Source organism: Priapulus caudatus, unplaced genomic scaffold (genome assembly GCF_000485595.1).
Source record: "Priapulus caudatus unplaced genomic scaffold, Priapulus_caudatus-5.0.1 Scaffold805, whole genome shotgun sequence".
NCBI classification, from domain to species: domain Eukaryota; kingdom Metazoa; phylum Priapulida; class Priapulimorpha; order Priapulimorphida; family Priapulidae; genus Priapulus; species Priapulus caudatus.
The window spans coordinates 39917-59661 of NW_014577866.1; the positions used below are offsets into that span (position 1 = coordinate 39917).

Here is a 19745-nt window from a genome sequence, read left to right on the forward strand (position 1 = left end):
CATGTGTTATTGTCTCTTGTAATCTTGTCTCATCATATTGTTGTCGTGTCATTTTGCCAGTCCAGTATACTGTATTGATTTTTTGTTTGTATTCTTGTTGCTATTGTTTAATTGTCGTTTATTCTGTGTTTCCTTTTACTTATGCTTTAATTTGCTCGCATTCTTGTTCGTCTTCTATCCATTATTGTATCGCTTGTATTGTTTTATTGCCATGTATTCTTTTCTTGAATTATGTTTTTTTTCTCGACTTCTTCTTCTATTATTGAGTTCGCAATCTTTGCCGTCTGTTGTTGTTAAATTGACCTACGTCACGAATTTTCATGGTGTAATTATGTTTTGTCAATCTTTTGAAGTATTATATATTGAAAGTACTAAGACGCTAAAAATTGGTTTTTATCCTCAAATTCGTCACCTGTTAAGATTGTTTCTTAACTGAGTTAAAAAAAAAAATCTGGGAAATTTGATATATTGTCATAACATTAAGTGTCTCACTATGAATTTTGAATCCGCTTAAGGCGAACGGCTCTGTTGGCTTAATTTGTCTCTTATTTATTTTATCTTTTGTCATTATTTTTGGCTAATTTGTTTTATTTTAGAATTAGGATAGGGTTAGGGTTAGGAGTAGGGTTAGGTTAGGGTTAGGGTTATGGTTAAAGCTGATTCGGGTATATCACAACTTATCTTCTATATATTCACATCTCTCCCTGAGGGGACCTACTATATGCTATGGGTAGTATGAGTCACGAGTTTCATTCCCATCGAACGAGTAAGCAAAAATAGGAAGTAAATGCAGCAATTTAACCGAAAAAGGACACAGACATCACTTTACATTTGAGAAAAAATGGACATAATTTGTTACGTTTTTACTATTTACAGTGATCACTTTAACAGTGCTCTCCCTTAAGCAGTCAGTTTGCAGAACATCGGAATCGTAGTGATAGGTGGCGCCAGAACCCCAAATCGGCGACGCTAGTGATTGCTAGGTGTGTGGTTTATAGGCGTTTCGCGGTTGCACCAGCCGCCACCCTTATCCCAGAAATGGACTTCGACTCGGTGACTACTGGTTCCGATACACTGACAAACGTACATTCCACCTGCCCAACAACGGCTGGTACCTTATCGGTAGTGAGGTGCACCACGATGTACCTACAACAAGACGGCAAAAACCCTTTTTCCATGACTGCGGTACGCACGCTCGGCACGCGGGGAATTTGTGGATCGTGTGCTGTAGGTGGGGTGTAATATTGAACTAATTATGTGAAAGCAGCCAAAGCCTGGGAGCTAAGGGCGGGATGCACTGTCATGCACAGGGGACCTGGGGCGAAAAAAAATGTGTTATATAAAAATGATTAGCTTTTCTATTTTTATATGACACATTTTTTTGCCTCGGCGTCCCTGGGGTGTACTGCTTGGGAACGGTTCCACAGTTTTTGGTACAGTATAAAGAGAATAGATGGTGGTATGTGTTGGGATTGTGCTGTAGGGGAGTGTCCGTCTTGATACATGTGGAAAGGAGAAAAGATGGACCGAGTATATTATGGGTGTAGGGTGAGAGTCCAAAGAGTGAGTCCAATGTGAAGTTATAATAGTGACCAAGGTTAAAAACGGAAGCTGTGGAATAAGAATTAAAAAAGAACACACTACAAATCAAGTCAGAAGTTAAGTCAAACCCACGCAAGTCAAAAATAAATAGAGCATTAATGTTAGGTTCTATGTCAAGTCAAGTAGAAGACTTAAGGTAGGTTTTTGACGGCTTCGGCTTTTACCCCGGCCCCACCTGTTGAAGAATCGAAGGCAGGTCATAATACCAAATATTTTCTTTTGCTTACTTTCGTTTACAGTTTGGTTGTGCGAATGGTGTGTGAGTAGTGAGTCAGAAGATAGAATAGCAGTTACACCAGCCACCGCAACAACACGCAACAAAAATAAAAACAACAACGACAGACAGCGTACATCAACACTTATTCCACCATCCCCACCACCATCGACAACACAACAACAACATCAGTAGCAGCCAGCAGCAACAACAGGCCAATGTCAATAACAACAACAGAAATGTAATTAAATATATGTAAAAGCATGCGTAAATCGACAGCCGGCTGGAAGCAGCATACCATCCTTTAATTGAAACTTATATCAGCTGCTTATGAATATATACTTTATATAATATATATATATATATAATATGTATATATATATACTATATATATATTACTGAACATATTATCCAATTGAAGGTTTCAATTAGGCCATACTTGCTCATCACAAAGTTACCTGACCGTAATTACTTAATACGAGCACTACACAGGTCATCAACTTCATACCTATATCAACTGACATAAATGTATATAAGAGGTTTGCGATTTTCGTATTACTCACAATTGCAACGCCGCCGGCCATGACGATTACAGAACCAGCTCAGGCATGTATAGTATCATTTGAGAGACGCACTGTTCTTCTGGCTCATTTTATTCGGCCAATTAAGCAAAATCCATTCACCAACAGTCCGCTTCCCTCCTGCGGTCGTTCGTACAACCTGCGGCAGGCATTCGATATCAGGGTCGAGCTACACGGCCCTTTCTTTATGCTGACTATCGCATGATCACATCACAAGGCAAAAGTGCACGATATGAGGCAAGGGCAACAGCTTGCGACGCATTTTCCAATTAAAAAAAAGAAATGGTGAATAACAACACGAAATGTATACTATACCTACACTTGTTTTCTCTGACTCTCTTTCGCCTCAGTATTGCCGATACATTACCTGTAAGCCGGTCAAATTGCTCCTCTGCAACACACAGCCACAGTACACCGCACGCACGGCGCACAGCCGCTCACATCTATACTCATAAAGTAAGAATTTCCGCTAAAAACCTCCGGAGGAGCGTGAATGGCTGCGGCGTGAAACGGTACACCACGTATCGACAATGATTCCGTCATCTGCCTCTCAACTTTGGAAGAAAGTAACCCCCGAAAATGTAATTTTGCGATGGAAACCTGAAAATATGTACATAATCTATAAATAGAACGATGGAATATACCACACAAGGCCATCAGTCACGTGCGCCACAAGTGGTCTCATCGCTAGGACAATTGTCTGCATACACACGCGGATTCCGCGTTCCCGTAGTCCCAGCTGCGTACAGTTTTATTTTCCCTTTTTTTTCTTTCTTCTCTTTACTTTCTCTTAAGTATGTATTATTTTTCCTCCGGAGTTTTCCATGCCGAAATGTCTTACATTTAATAGTATAAATATAGTTTTTAATTTATTAATTTATTTGATTTATTATTTTTTTAATTTATTAAATTATTTTATTTTAATGTCTGTTTATCTTTTGATTTCTTATTTATTTGGGATGGATGGGAATGGCATGCGGACTGGGATGGGATGGCATGCGATGGCATGGCCATGGATGCGATGAGAATGGCATTGGCGATGGGATGCATGGGGATGCGAATAAGATGGGAAGGGATGGCGGATGGGATGGGATGTGATATGGATGGGATGCATGGAATGGGATGTATGCAATGGATGCATGGATAGATAGCCAGTTCCGATGTTTTTTGGGATATTTTCCTTCCACCAAGCGGTCACCACTGAGTAATGCCCACGATTTCCCGGGCCAACGCCGGGTATCCGCTAGTTTACACTTATAGTTATAAACATTATATCACCGGCATCCATGCAGTAGGCAGCTGTTTGAGTGGGTGGTGATTTCTCTTGGCACGTGCAGCATACTCTACAATAAAATAGCACCGAGGCAACATGTGAACAGAATATCACCAAGCCGCGCTTTACAATTTAGTGTGCTGACATGATGCCCTGGCCATTTTCTCTCATCGTGACCATGTACGGATAGAGAGATGGTATAATCAGAGACTGGAGTGCATAACACGTGCTCGGATAACATAGATGGGACTCTCACTGTTCACCGATATACACCACTAACCCAATCGCAGAACCCAACAGTCGATCGTAGGCATCTAGGCTTTTGACGTTCTGAAAGTCCTGGACTCGGCTAGAATGTAAGGTAGTCAATTCACGAGATCCTAATAAGTATCATCATCATCATCATCATAACGTAATCATTATCGTATCAGTAATCATGATAAGTACGTACGTGATGGGCACAAGTTGTGGTCCTCGCTCCATTCTCGTACGGGTGTCGATTCCCCAATGCAGCAATTTTTCGAGATAGCGTGCTTTGGCTACGTTGTCTAGTGAATCAAAGTCCTACTTGTCCATACTACGTACACTACAGACAGTCGACAAACGTGCATACACTAGCTATTATAAAAAGCTGCGTTTGATAGCTAGAGTAGATGCAGTAAAATCGGTGAAATTCTGAACTCTCACGATGTAACACAAACTCAAGTCTATGAACATCCAATATGTGTTTCGTGACAATCTTTTCGATCTGCTCAATCTACCGATCTGCCGACTGTGTGGCAGTCCTCATTGAACTGTAACCTAAAATCCACCGCTGATAAACCTGTCTGGTAAATCGGATCTCCTTACTTCTAATGCTATTACAATAATAACTTATACGCAATGTAAAATCGGTTGATTTTTGCGAGAGCGGCACATTACACGCACACTTGTTCGCTCTTTTTGTAACCGGTATGGCCGCGCACGGGTTGTAGGTAATATTGCTAATTTTAGACCAAGTCGCGGGAACCCTCTTACTATATATACTTACCGCTGACCTTGAAATGCAGCTTCAGTTGAGACACACTTAGCCGACCAGTCTAACACATATATTATATATATATATATATATATATAATATAATAAACGCTTGAATTCGAATCTCTGATTTGTTGTAGACTGGTCGGCTAAGGTTGTCTCAACTGAAGCTGCATTTCAAGCTCACTTTCCCACGTGTAGGTTCACGCAGGAGACGTATAACCCTGACACTAATATTAAAGCACAATTGTACACAAAATTGTACACATATTGCAAGTATTTACGTGACTGAACCGACCGCGAGAACGCGCAGGTATCTGTGTTAATTGAACATCAACAGGTGAGAGCAACCAAAGACATCGAAGTGAACACGCGCGTTTATGGTGAAACTTGCATAGATTAAATCAACCCATTGGGGAATGGTCAATACTGCTTTTGAATGAACACGAAGGTTTACCATTCGATCTCTTGTCACTGTACGTGAATGATTAAGATAGGCCCTGACATGGATCACTACATTTTTAACTCCGATCAAGCAACAGCAAGATGGATTAATGGCTAAACAAACCATGGATGTCGAAGACATTGCGCAGTTGCCGCAACAAGTGATCTCACTTGGTAAGTCATATTATAGAGCTTATAGGTTATATATAAGCAAGTGCAGGAAATTAACAAAGCTAATCTAACAATGAGTGTGTATTCGGTATATAAACGACTCAAACTTAGTATACAGATGTAGACAGAAGACAGAATGCACCTACGTCATTAACAAAAGGTGTTCAAAACCACCAAGCCATCTATAGATGTCACACAAGTGCATCACTATAGCACAATTTATGGTAATATGGATTTTATTGTGGGGTCCAGAAGTAATGCAAAAATGTGAACTATATTATAATTGCAAAAAATATGTAAGATGTATAATGTAAACAGGTAGTTTTCATCAGTTTTAAGAATTCAAACTCCTATTTAAAATGATATTGCCAGCAGATTATTCTTGTAATAACTAGCTTGGGCAGCAAAAACAGGTTTAATGGAGCTGAGTGAAACACGAGTCTTCCACGACCGGGGTCTTTGCGCATGAAACACAACAGCTGTTTTTATTGTTTATGCATATGGTAGCAAGAATAGAGCGTACACGACTTCTTCACACGATTCGTGCCGCCGAGCGGAGCCTCGAGGTCGCTGTCTTCCTTAGAGATGTGTTCCGGTCCCTGGCTAAAATTGGACACGCTGATCGAGATGTGTGAAACACAGTGCAGCCAGCAGCGAATTCACATTATCTGCGCTATTAATTATAGTAGACATATTAATTACCGACATAACCAAGCTGTTTATTTAGAGTTCTGTTCTAAAAACGGGTAGTATCTGCTAGGTTCTCTCTCGGCCAGCCGATTGGTTAACAAAGAGTGATTTCCGTGTATGGGTGGATTCGGATAGCTAATTTAAGCGCTTATATATAATAAAGAAACGCGAAACTTGTATAGAGTTTAGTCCTGTGCCTGCGTGTTCGTGCATCGTTCGTTGAAGCCTTCTGTACGTAAGTTCTTCTTAGGCGGTTGGCTTAGGGCTTTGCCTTGATTTACTTTGCTACTGTCTAATCTTATAACTATCTCTTCTTGAAGATCAATTCTTATATTTCTTAACGTGGACTTTCTTCACATCTGTTGTAAGAATGAGCACTCGCACTATCTTGTCTTGGCACTTTCTGTACTACCGTGCTAACCTATTGTTACAGGATTTTATTGTAATAAAACTATCTTTCGTGGCACTGTCTTCTCTTGTGTTCTTGTGTTTATTAAGTGTTAACATTTCTTACGCACTTTAATGTAAGACGTATCACACGCTTACAATAAATACCGTGTTTGTGTGTGCCTGGTTGCTTCACGCGCGTGTTCCTCTATTGCTCCAACACAACCACGGGCGTCAAGAATCGATTTAGGGCAAACATTGTTATATTTATGCGTTCTTTTCACATTTTTGGATGGCGCAGTTATAGCTTATATTGGGAGAATAAAAACACGTCTCTCAACACATCCAATTACCCAGAAATGCGGGTAGAAAAGTACCCAGGCACGGTGGCACATCGAGGTGCGCAGATAAGCGCGCGCGCGCTTACATATTACACTCCTCGTTCCGTTCTCCTGCCTTCTTCTCTTTCCCCTTTCTCCTCTGTCCATCCTCTCCCCCCCCCTCTCTCTCTCTCTCTCTCTCGGTATCGGCCTCAGAAACGGATTAAACGTAGATGCTATTTTGTATGGACAGCAGTGTTACATGAAGGCGTTATAAACTATAGAGATATTAGTCATAAAATAAGATATTTATATAAGGCATTAGATGGGATATTTATATAGGACATTATAGATAGTGTATTTATATAGGATATTGGATAGGATAATTATATATAATATTGTATAGGGTATTTATGTAGGATATTTATATAGCATATTGTATAGGGTACTTATATAGGATATTAGGTAGGATTTACACATTCTACGGTATAAACAGACGCCAGGTTGTGCACGCACGCTGGCACTACGGCAGAACATAAAACACGAATAAACAGTACGTTACACGGTTGTCAATTCGACGGCGTTTAATGCTATAATTTTACAGTAATAAATACAGCTTCCTTCTTACATATACGCACGCGCTGATGGAGGAGAGCGACTGCACGCGAGCTCTCGTCCATGGGACACGGAACACATAACACGGCAGACCAGAGGTTTACCTCTCCTCTGCTCCCTCTACTTCTCCTCCGTTTCCTCTACCTCTCCTCCGTTCCCTCTACCTCTCCTCTGCTCCCTCTACCTCTCCTCCGTTCCCTCTACCTCTCCTCCGTTCCCTCTACCTCTCCTCCGCTCCTTCTACCTCTCATTCGCTCCCTCTACCTCTAGCTCTTGTGTCTTTCTCATCTCACAGTCAAGCATTGCACAATGCCGATATACATGAAGCACGCCGTAGCCGTGCCCGTAGACGAATACAACCAGCACACGTTCGTGCAGTGCTTCCCCAACTACGAGTATAAGGACACCCGGCAGCTCACACGGACGTCGATCTGCACGGCAACGAAGGAGTGGGACCCAGTCGAACTCGACTGTATCCGTGAGTGATTGATCAATTCGCTGCCTCGCAGCCGATATGCGATACCTAGTATATCATAGATATAGATATAGATACAGCACATAGATAGATACATAGATAGATACCTAGTACATAGATGTAGCCTGCAGCATGGCACACATCCTCCCTATATGGAGTGGGGGAAGATACCTAGCGTAGATCTAGCATGAAGCATGGTGCGAGCATGGTATGAATCCTTCATATGGATTGGGGGAAGATGCCTAGTGTAGATCTAGGCTGCAGCATCGTATGAATCCTTTCTATGCACTGGGGGAGAGGGATACCTAGCATAGATCTAGCATGTAACATGGTATACACCCTCCCTGTTGATTGGGGGATAGAGATACCTTGCATAGATGTACATAATCCTCCTCCCTATGGATTGGGGGGAGGCATACCTAGCATCCTGTCTATGTATTGGGGGATACCTAGCATAGATGGAGCATGTAGCATGGTATGCATCCTCCCTATGGATTGAGGAGGGATACTGAGCTCAGGTGTAGCATTTAGCATGGTATAAATCTTGTTTATAGGTCGAAGAGAGGTTATACAGAGCAGAGATGTAGCATGTATCATGGTATACATCCTTCCTATAGATTGGAGGAGAGGGATATCTAGCATAGATGTAGCAAGTAGCATGTCATAGATCCTCTTTGTGGATTAAGTGGGGAAGATACCTAGCATAGATATCGCATATAGCTTGTCATACATCCTCCCCATAGATCGGGGCAGAATGATACAGAGCGCAGGTGTAGCATAGTATACCTTCTCCCTATAGATTGAGCATAGATGTAACATGTAGCATGGTATACGCCCTATCTATGGCAAATGTACGTGCCCCCTCTACACTGCGCGTGAAGAAGAGCAAGAGGAAGCAAAAACGGGGAAGAAGAGGAAGAAGAAGTAGAAGAAGAATACTACGACAACGAATAAACAGTATAAAACGAGTAATTCGTATCAGCTTCCCGCATGCTCCATTAACACACACAGCCGTCTTATCTGCGCTTTTTGTTTCAGTGCGTCGGTGTGACTTGATAGACGAGGACGTACATGCAACCTGGGACTACCCTTCGCTTAACCTCCCATCGGCCGGCGTAACTGTGGAGGTGCTATGCGACGAGGGATACAGGATACAGGACATGGGGAACACCGATAAGCTACAGAACAGCATCTGTATTGACACCGAAGTCACGTCGCTTTGGGATCCGCCCATCTTCAACTGCGAATGTATGCGCCGTTACTCGATACTAACCCTAACTTTCTAGAAGGAAGTAATAATTGCTGTGGTGACACTTAAGGACTGTAAGATCACGTTCGGAGAAATGTATCTAGATTGATTCCAAATATCGTTGAGGCCAAGCACGTAGGGCTTGATTTTGAGTGGCATGTGAAGTCAGACATCACGCACGCACGCACGCAAATCGTTGTTATATTATCGTGGTATATTAATTATCGTGGTAATATTCTGCATCTATTTTAAGAGAAATAATCATTTTAATCGTCTGAAATATCTAGATATCTTGGTAATCTATGGCTAGCTGCGACTGGAATTATTGTGTGTGATTCCAGGGTTCCAGTGTGTAACTACCCCTTGCGCCCAATTGCTAGCTACAGTGACAGTCTATCAATCGACTGCAAACCACAAGGTGGTGCAAGAACGTCCGTCCATTCATGGCTCGCGTTCTCTCTCGCTCTATCTGTCTCTCTCCTGCTCTTGCTTTCTTTTTCTCGCCCTCCTTCTCTCTACATATATCTCTCTCTATATATATGTATATATATCTAGCCTATATATCTTGCAGACGTCCACTGTGACCCCATCGATTTCACGCGGCTCAACCGCGTGCGTTTCCAAGCCGACCACGAGACGCAGTGGAGCACTGTGCTGCGGCTGGAATGCATCACCGGCTGGGAATTTTCCTTGGACGCGCCCGTGCTCTCGGTCACCTGCCGCGACCTGCCCGTTAGGTGGGACCCACTACCTGTGTCCTGCGACCGTAAGTGAACTGTCTGCGAGCTGTGAGCTAGGTTAGGAAAGTTAGAGAGTGGGAGATAAGAGAATGAGAGAGTGAGGGAGAGAGTAAGAGCGAGAGAAAGCGAGATGGGGGGGGGGAAGAGTGAATGAGATGGGGTGAGCAAGTGTGCGTGTGTGTGAGAGGAAAGAGTGAGAGGATAAAAGAGGGGAAACGCGACAAAGAAGGGGGAGGAGAGTAAAAGAGAGAGAGAGAGAGAGAGAGAGAGAGAGGGAGAGAGAGAGAGAGAGAGAGAGAGAGAGAGAGAGAGAGATAGGGGAGTGAGATAGGAAGAGTGAGCGAGAGAGAGAAAGAGAGAGAGAGAGAGAGCACGAAGTCCAAAGCCAGCGTGAGTTTATAACCTTGCGGGCAACCTTCTCGGCAGTGATCATCCAGTGTCCGACGCTTGAGGATAGACCCGGCTCCACACTGAGCAGCACACTGACCGAATACCTCAGTGAGGTGACCATCACGTGTAAGCAGGGACTGGAGTTTCCCGGGGAGGTGCCTTCCTTCGTCGTCCTCTGCGAAGGTGACAAGTTGTGGACCCCGAATCCGCCGCCGTGCGAGCGTACGTTACCCCTACGGTTGTATTCTTGTTTTGTGTCTACGCTGTGCTGTTTTATTGTGTTGTATTGTTGTTGTCTTGAATTTTTGTCGCATTGTGTTATTGTCTTGTAATCTTGTCTCATCATATTGTTGTCGTGTATTTTTGCAGTCCAGTATACTGTATTGTTTTTTTGTTTTGTATTCTTGTTGTATTGTTTAATTGTCGTTTATTCTTGTTTTCCTTTATTATTGCTTTAATTTGCCTCGCATTCTTGTCGTCTTCTATCCATATTGTATCGCTGTATTGTTTTATTGCCATGTATTCTTTTCTTGAATTATTGTTTTTTTTCTCGACTTCTTCTTCTATTATTGACTCGCATCTTTGCCGTCTGTTGTTGTTAAATTGACTACGTCACGAATTTTCTATGGTGTAAAATTATGTTTGTCAATTTTTTTGAAGTATTTATATTGAAAGTACTAAGACGCTAAATGTATCCTCAAATTCTCACCTGTTAAGATTGTTTCTTAACTAGTTAAAAAAAAAATCTGGGAAATTTGATATATTGATCATAACATTAAGTGTTCACTATGGAATTTTGATCCGCTAGGGGACGGCTCTGATTGGCTAATTTTGTCTCTTATTTATTTTATTTTTGTATTATTTTTGGCTAATTTTGTTTTATTTTAGAATTAGGGATAGGGTTAGGGTTAGGATTAGGGTTAGGGTTAGGGTTAGGGTTATGGTTAACTGATTTCTATATCCACAACTTATTTCTATATATTCACTATCTCTCCCCTGAGACCTACTATATGCTATGGGCTATGTATGAGTCACGAGTGTTCATTCCCATCGAACGGAGTAGCAAAATAGGAAGTATAATGCAGCAATTTAACCGAAAAAGTGAACAGAATCACTTACATTTTGAGAAAAAATGGACATAATTTGTTTACTTTTTACTATTTACAGTGATCACTTTAACATGCTCTCCTTAAGCAGTCAGTTTGCAGAACATCGAATCGTAGTTGATAGGTGGCGCCAAACCCCAAATCGGCGACGTAGTGATTGTAGGTGTGTGGTTTTCATAGGCGTTCGGTGCCCGCCGCCACCCTATCCCAGAAATGGACTTCGACTCGGTGACTCCTTCCGATACACTGACAACGTAACATTCACCTGCAACAACGGCTGGTACCTTATCGGTAGTGAGGTCACCACGTGTAGCTACAACAAGAACTGGACAAACCCTTTTCCATACTGCGGTACGCACGCTGGCACGCGGAATTTTGTGGGATCGTGTGCTGTAGGTGGGGTGTAGTATTGATAATTATGTGAAAGCAGCAAAGCCTGGGAGCTAGGGGGCGGGTGTACTCACAGGGACCTGGGGCGAAAAAAAATGTGTTATATAAAAATAGATTAGCTTCTATTTTTATATGACACATTTTTTTGCCTCAGGTCCCTGTGGGTGTACTGTGGGGAACGGTCCAGTTTTGGTAAGTATAAAGAGAATAGATGGTGGGGTATGTGTGGGTGTGCTGTAGGGGAGTGTCCAGTCTTGATAAGTGGAAGGAGAAAAGATGGCCGAGTATATATGGGTGTAGGGTGAGAGTCCAAAGAGTGAGTCCAATGTGAGAGTTAAATGGTGACCAAGGTTAACAACGGAAGCTGTGGAATAAGAATTAAAAAAGAACACACTACAAATCAAGTCAGAATTTAAGTCAACCCACCAAGTCAAAATAAATAGAGCATTAATGTAGGTTCTATGTCAAGTCAAGTAGAGACTTAAGGTAGGTTTTTGACGGTCTCGGTTACCCCGGCACCCTGTTTGAAGAATCGAAGGCAGGTCATAATTACCAAATATTTTTCTTTGCTTACCTTTGTTTACGTTTGTTTGTGCGATGTGTGTGAGTAGTGAGTCAGAAGATAGATAGCAGTTACACCAGCACCGCAACAACACTGCCAACAAAAATAAACAACAACGACAGACACGTACATCAACACTATTCCACCATCCCCACCACCATCGACAACAACAACAACAACATCAGTAGCAGCAGCAGCAACAACAGCAATGTCAATAACAACAACAGTAAATGTAATAAATATATGTAAAACATCGTAAATCGACAGCGGCGGAAGCAGCATACCATCCTTTATTGAAACTTATATCAGCTGCTTATATATATATATATATATATAATATATATATATATATATATAATGTATATATTATATCTATATATATATATACTGAATTATTATCCAATTGAAGGTTCTTCAATTAGGCCTACTTGCTCATCAAAGTTCCTTGACGTAATTACTTATAGCATACGCATGGATAGCATTTATATTATAACGACATAAAATGTATATTAGAAGGTCTTGCGATTTTCATATTACTCACAATGCAACGCCGCGGCCATGACGATTACAGAAACCAGCTCAGGCATGGTATAAGTACATTGAGCAACGCACTGTTCTTCTGCTCATTTTATTCGCCTATATTAAGCAAATCCATACAACGCCGCTCTCCTGCGGTGTTTTGTCAACTGCAGCATTCGATATCAGGAGAGTGCCACACGGTTTTTTTATGCTGTAGCGCTGATCACATCACAAGGTAAAGTGACGAGAGACAAGGCGGACAGACGCTTGGAGCATTTTCAATTAAAAAAAACAATGGTGAATAAACACGAAATGTATTTACTACCATTGTTTCTCTACTCTCTTTGCCTAGTAATTGCGCCGATAATTACTGTAAGCCGGTCAAATGCTCCTCTGCAACACACAGCCACAGGTACACCGCACGCACGGCGCACGCCGCTACACATCTTATACTATTAAAGTAAGACATTTCCGCTAAAAACTCCGGAGGAGGTGAATGGCTGTCGTGCTGTGAAACGTACACCACGTATCGACAATGATTCCGTATCCTGCTCTCAACTTTGGAAGAAAATGTAACCCCCGAAAATGTAATTTTGCGAGGGAAACCTTGAAAATATGTACATAATCTATAAATAGAACGATGGAATATACACACAGCATCACGTGCGCCACAAGTGGTCTCATCGCTAGGACATTTGTCTGCTACACCGGGATTCCGGGTTCGAGTCCCAGCTGCAAAGCGTACAATTTATTTTTCCCTTTTTTTTCCTTTCTTTCTTTTACTTTCTCTTTAGTATTATTATTTTCCCCTCCGGAGTTTTCAGCCCGCAAATGTCTATACTTTAATAGATAAATATATTTTTAATTTATTAATTTTATTGATTTATTATTTTTTTAATTTTATTAATTTTTATCTTTAACATGTCTTTTCTTTTGATTCTCTTATCTCTATTTGGGATTGGGATGGGATGGCATGCGCACTGGGATGGCGGATGGCATGCGATGGCATGGCATGCGGATGCGATGAGATGGCATGATGCGATGATGCATGGGGATGCGATAAGATCGGGAAGGATGGGGATGGATGGGATGTGATTATGGATGCGGGATGGCATTGGAATGGGTGTATGCATGGATTGCAATGGATAGATAAGCCAGTTCCGAGTTTTTTGGCATATTTTCCTTTACAACCATAAGCGTCAGCCAAACTGAGTAATGCCAGCTGATTTTCCCCGCAGGCCAACGCACGGTAATCCACTAGTTAGCATCTTTTATTTTATGTAGTTATAAGACACTTATATTACCTCCCTGGCATCCATGCAGTTATGTGCAGCCTGTGTTGAGTCGGTGGGTGTGTCTGTATTTCTCTTGGCACGTGACAGCATACTCTACATAAAATAGCACCGACGGCAACATTTGAACAGACAGTTCACAGCCCGCGCTTACAATTATAGTGCTGTGCTGACATGTATGCCTGTGCCATTTTTCTCATCGTGATCCCATTGTACCGGATAGAGAGATGGTATAATCAGGAGACTGGAGTGCATAACACGTGCTCGTGATAACATAGATGGGACTCTCACTGTTCACCGATATACTGACACTAAACCCAATCGCAGAACCAACAGGTCGAGTCGTTAGGCATCTAGCTTTTGACGATTCTGAAGCAGTCCTGGACTCGGCCTAGAATGTAAGGCTATTCAATTCACGAGATCCTAATAAGTTATCATCATCATCATACATTACGTAAATCATTAGCGTATCAGTAATCTGATAAGTACGTCACGTGATAGGGCAAGCAAGTTGTTGGTCCTCGCTCCATTCTCGTACGGGTTGTCGATTCCCCAATGCAGCAATTTTTTCAGATAGCAGTGCTTTGGCTACTGGTGATCTAGTGAATCAAATGTCCTACTTGTCCATATCTACGTTTACACTACAGGACAGTCGAACAAACGTGCATACACTAGCTATTATAAAAAGCTGCGTTGAATAGCTAGAGTAGAATGCAGTTAAAAATCGGTTGAAATTCTGAACTCTCACGATGTAAACAAACTCAAGTCTAGTGAACATCCAATATGTGTTTCGTGCAATCTTTTCGATCTGCTCAATCTACGAAATCTGCCGACTGTGTGGCAGTCCTCATTGAACTGCTAACCCCTAAAATCCACCGCTGATAAACCTGTTGGTAAATCGGGATCTTCCTTCGTTCTAATGCTATTACAATTAATAACTTATAGCAATGTAAAATCGGTTGATTTTTGCAGAGAGCGGCACATTACAGCGACAACTTGTTCGCTCTTTTTGTAACCGGTATGGCCGCGCACGGGTTGTAGGTTAATATTTGCTAATTTTAGACCAGAGTCGCGGGAACCCTCTATACTCATTACTACTACCTTACCGCTGACCTGAATATGCAGCTTCAGTTGCAGACAACTTAGCCGACCAGTCTAAACACATAATATTATATATATATATATATATTATAGATATAATAAACGCTTGGAATTCGAATCTCTGATTTGTTGTAGACTGGTCGCGCTAAAGGTTGTCTCAACTGAAGCTGCCATTTTCAAGCTCACTTTCCCACTGTAGGATTCACGCAGGAGACGTATACCATGACGACTCAATATTTAAAAGCACAATTGTACACAAAATGTACACATATGCACAGTAGTTACGCTGACTGAACGGACCGCAGAACGCGCAGGTATCTGGTGTTAATTTGAACATCAACAGGTGAGAGCAACCAAAGACATCGAAGTAACAGCGGCGCGTTTATGGTGAAACCTTGCATAATTAAATCAACCCATTGTGGGGGAATGGTCAATACTGCTTTTGAATGAACACGAAAGTTTACCATTCGATCGCTTGTCACTGTACGTGAATGATTAAGATAGGGCCCTGACATGGATCACTACATTTTTTAAACTCGATCCAAGCAAACAGCAGATGGATTAATGGCTAAACAACCATGGATGTCGAAGACATTGCGCAGTTGCGCGCAAACAAGTGATCTCACTTGGTAAGTCATCATTTATAGAGCTTATAGGTCTATATTATAAGCAAGTGGCAGGAAATTAACCAAAGCTAATCTAACAAATGAGTGGTTGTATTCGGTATATAAATCGACTCAACTTAGTTACAGAATGTAGACAGAAGACAGAATGCACGCTACGGCATTAAACAAAAGGTGTTCAAAACCACCAAGCCATTATAGATGTCACCAACGTGCATCACATAGCACAATTTATGGTATTATGGATTTTATTTGTTGGGGTCGCAAGAAGTAATGCGCAAAAATGTACTATATTATAATTGCAAAAATAGTAAGATGTATAATGTAAACAGGATTTGTCATCAGTTTTTAAGAATTCAAACTCCTATTTAAATGATATTGCCCAGCAGAATTTATTCTTGTAATAACTAGCTTGGCAGCAAAAAACAGGTTTAATGGAGTGAGTGAAACCACGAGTCTTCCACGCGGGGGTCTTTGCCGCATGAAACACAAACAGCTGTTTTTATTGTTGTATGCATATGGTAGCAAGGAATATAGAGCGTACACGACTATTCCTTCACACGATTCGTGACGCCGAGCGGAGCTCGAGTCGTCTGGTCTTCTTAGAGATGTCGTTCCGGTCCCTGGCTTAAAATTGGAACCACGCGATCGAGATGTTGAAACACAGTGCAGCAGCCAGCGAATTACATTATCTTGCCGCTATTACATTATCGTAGACATATTAATTACCGACATAACAAGCCTGTTTATTTAGAGTTTCTGTTCTAAAAACGGGTAGTATCTGCTAGTTCTCTCTCGGCAGCTGATTGGTTAACAAAGAGTGATTTCCGTGTATGGGTGGATTCGGATAGCTAATTAGCGCTATATATAATAAAGAAAACGGCGAAACTTGTATAGAGTTTAGTCCGCTGCCTGCTCTAAGGTGTCGATGCATCGTTCGTTGAAGCCTTCTCGTACGTAAGTTCTTCTTAGCGTTGGCTTAGGGCTGTTTGCCTTGATTACTTTGCTACTGTCTAAATCTTAGAACTATTCTTTTCTTGCAAAGATCACTTCTTATATTCTTAACGTTGACTTTCTTCCACATCTGTTCGTAAGAATGAGCACTCGCCACTAATCTCTGTCTTGGCACTTTGCTGTACTACCGTTGCTACCTATTGCTTACAGGGTTTTATTGTAATAAACTATCTTTCGGTGGCACTGTTTCATTCTCTTGTGTTCTCTGTGTTAGTAAACTAAGTGCTTAACTATTTCTTACGCACTTAGATGTTAAGACGTATCACACGTTACCAATAAATACCGTGTTGTGATGTGCCTGGTTTGCTTCACGCGCGTGTTCCTCTATTGCTCCAAACACAACCACGGGCCGTCAAGAATCGATTTAGGGCAACAATTGTTATATTTATGCGTTCTTTATGGCGCAGTTTATAGCTTATATTGGGAGAATAAAAAACACGTCGTCTCAACACATCCAATTATCCAGAAATGTCGGGTAGAAAAGTATCCCAGCCACGGTGGCACTATCGAGGTGCGCAGATAAGCGCGCGCGCGCTTACATATTACACTCCTCGTTCCGTTCATCCTGCCTTCTTCTCTTTTCCCTTTCTCCTCATTGTCTATCCTCCCGCCCCCCTCTTCTCCTCTCTCTCTCTCTCTCGGTTATCGGTCCTCAAGAAAACGATTAAACGTAGATGCTATTTTGTATGGACAGCAGTGTTACATGAAGGCGTTTATTTAAACTATAGAGATCAATTAGTCATAAAATAAGATATTTATATAAGGCATTAGAATGGGATATTTATATTAGGACATTATAGATAGTGTATTTATATAGGAATTGGATTGGAGAATTATTAGTATATATTGTATAGGGTATTTATGTAGAATATTTGAGGTATAGGCAATTGTATAGGGCTACTTCAATATAGGATATTAGGTAGGATTTTACACATTTCTACGGTATAAAAGACGCCAGGTTCGTGCACGCACGCGCTGCGCACTACGGCACGAGAACATAAACCACGACAGTAACAGTACGTTTAACGGTTGTCAATTGCGACGGCGGTTTAATGGCTATAATTTTACAGTAATAAATACAGCTTTCCTTCTTAATATAACGCAGCGCGCTGCATGGAGGAGAAAGCGACTGCCGCGAGGCTCTCGTCCATGGGCACCGGAACACATAACACGGGCAGACAGAGGTTTACTCTCTCTGCTCCCTCTACCTCTCCTCCGTTCCCTCTACCTCTCCTCCGCTCCTTCTACCTCTCATTCGCTCCCTCTACCTCTCCTCCGTTCCCTCTACCTCTTCTCCGTTCCCTCTACCTCTCATCCGCTCCCTCTACCTCTCCTCCGTTCCCTCTACCTCTTCTCCGTTCCCTCTACCTCTCATCCGCTCCCTCTACCTCTCCTCCGTTCCCTCTACCTCTTAACCGTCACATATACCCCGTCACCTCTACCTCTGCTCTGCTGCGTTACTTCATCGTATCCAGACTGGATCCTCGCTTCGTCTCCACATCGTTCTACAAGCCCGCAAACACAGACCGGTCACACGAGTCGCCACCAGGTGGCACCGTCGGACGAGCGACGGTCGCCGAACAGCAAAACTAACAGTTCTGCTAGGTGCAGCCATGTTGTGTGGCAATGGGTGTGTCACGGCGGCGTGAGTGGGAGGGTGGATGAGGGTCTGTTGTCTGTAGTGTGTGGGAAAGGGGTGGGAGGCTGGGATGTGTGCAGTGCACTTATCCATGCAAGCACTTAGTGTAGTGTCAAAGTTAGCAGCCGTTTTTACAAACGCCGGCACCCCCGTTCCCACGTAACCCTTGCTGTTACTGTGACTGCCGGCACCCCCGCTCCCATGCTGTTACCGTGACTAACGGTACACAGGTAAGCGTCGATCTGTGATGGTAGAAACGCGCGCGTTACCGCGACCTCTAAACTAAAACAGTAAAAGGCACTTGATCCCGATCCCGTAGCAGTAATAATTCGCAACTCAGGTGTTGTTTTGGATCCACAAGCTTTCCACACATAATTCCTATACAAGCACGCACACACGCAATTACAATGTAGTTAATATTTATAGTATAGGGATATCATGAGAAATGGAGCATGCGGCATCATTAATTAGGATCGAAATAATGAATATATTAAATCATTAAACTGGTTAATTATTACGAAATCACCTGCAGTCTATACTTAGCCTACAAAATTACTTTTGCATGCATATATATATATATATATATATATATATATATATATATATATATACATACATACATATATATATATATATATATATATATATATATACATACATGCATATATATATCTATATATATACCGAATTATTATCCAATTGAAGGTTTCTTCAATTACTTGCTCATCAAAGTTCCTTGACGTAATTACTTATAGCATACGCATGGATAGCATTTATATTATAACGACATAAAATGTATATAGAAGGTTCTGCGATTTTTCATATTACTCACAATGCAACGCCGCCGGCCATGACGATTACAGAAACCAGCTCAGGCATGGTATAAGTACATTGAGCAACGCACTGTTCTCTGCTCATTTTATTCGCCTATATTAAGCAAATCCATCACAACGCCGCTCTCCTGCGGTGTTGTCAACTGCAGCATTCGATATCAGAGAGTGCCACACGGCTTTTTTATGCTGCCTAGCGTGATCACATCACAAGGTAAAGTGACGAGAGACAAGGCGGACAGACGCTTGGAGCATTTTCAATAAAAAAGAAATGGTGAATAAACACGAAATGTATTTACTACCATTGTTTCTCTACTCTCTTTCGCCTAGTATTGCCGATAATTACCTGTAAATGCCGGTCAAATGCTCCTCTGCAACACACAGCCACAGGTACACCGCACGCACGGCGCACGCCGCTACACATCTATACTATTAAAGTAAGACATTTCCGCTAAAAACTCCGGAGGAGGTGAATGGCTGGGCGTGAAACGTACACCACGT

The 19745-nt window shown here is 42.0% G+C and overlaps 1 protein-coding gene across 1 annotated transcript in view; it reads left to right on the plus strand.

The window, feature by feature from the left end:
* The window catches only part of LOC106813658 (sushi, von Willebrand factor type A, EGF and pentraxin domain-containing protein 1-like), a 21174-nt gene extending 8940 nt beyond the window's left edge, over nucleotides 1-12234 (plus strand). The window contains exons 4-8 of the mRNA XM_014817854.1: nucleotides 7610-7792; nucleotides 8828-9037; nucleotides 9610-9804; nucleotides 10205-10390; nucleotides 11455-12234. Coding sequence (XP_014673340.1) covers nucleotides 7610-7792; nucleotides 8828-9037; nucleotides 9610-9804; nucleotides 10205-10390; nucleotides 11455-11681 — 1001 coding nt within the window. The 3' untranslated portion in view covers nucleotides 11682-12234. The remainder of the gene's footprint in view (nucleotides 1-7609; nucleotides 7793-8827; nucleotides 9038-9609; nucleotides 9805-10204; nucleotides 10391-11454) is intronic.
* Nucleotides 12235-19745: the final 7511 nt, after the last annotated feature.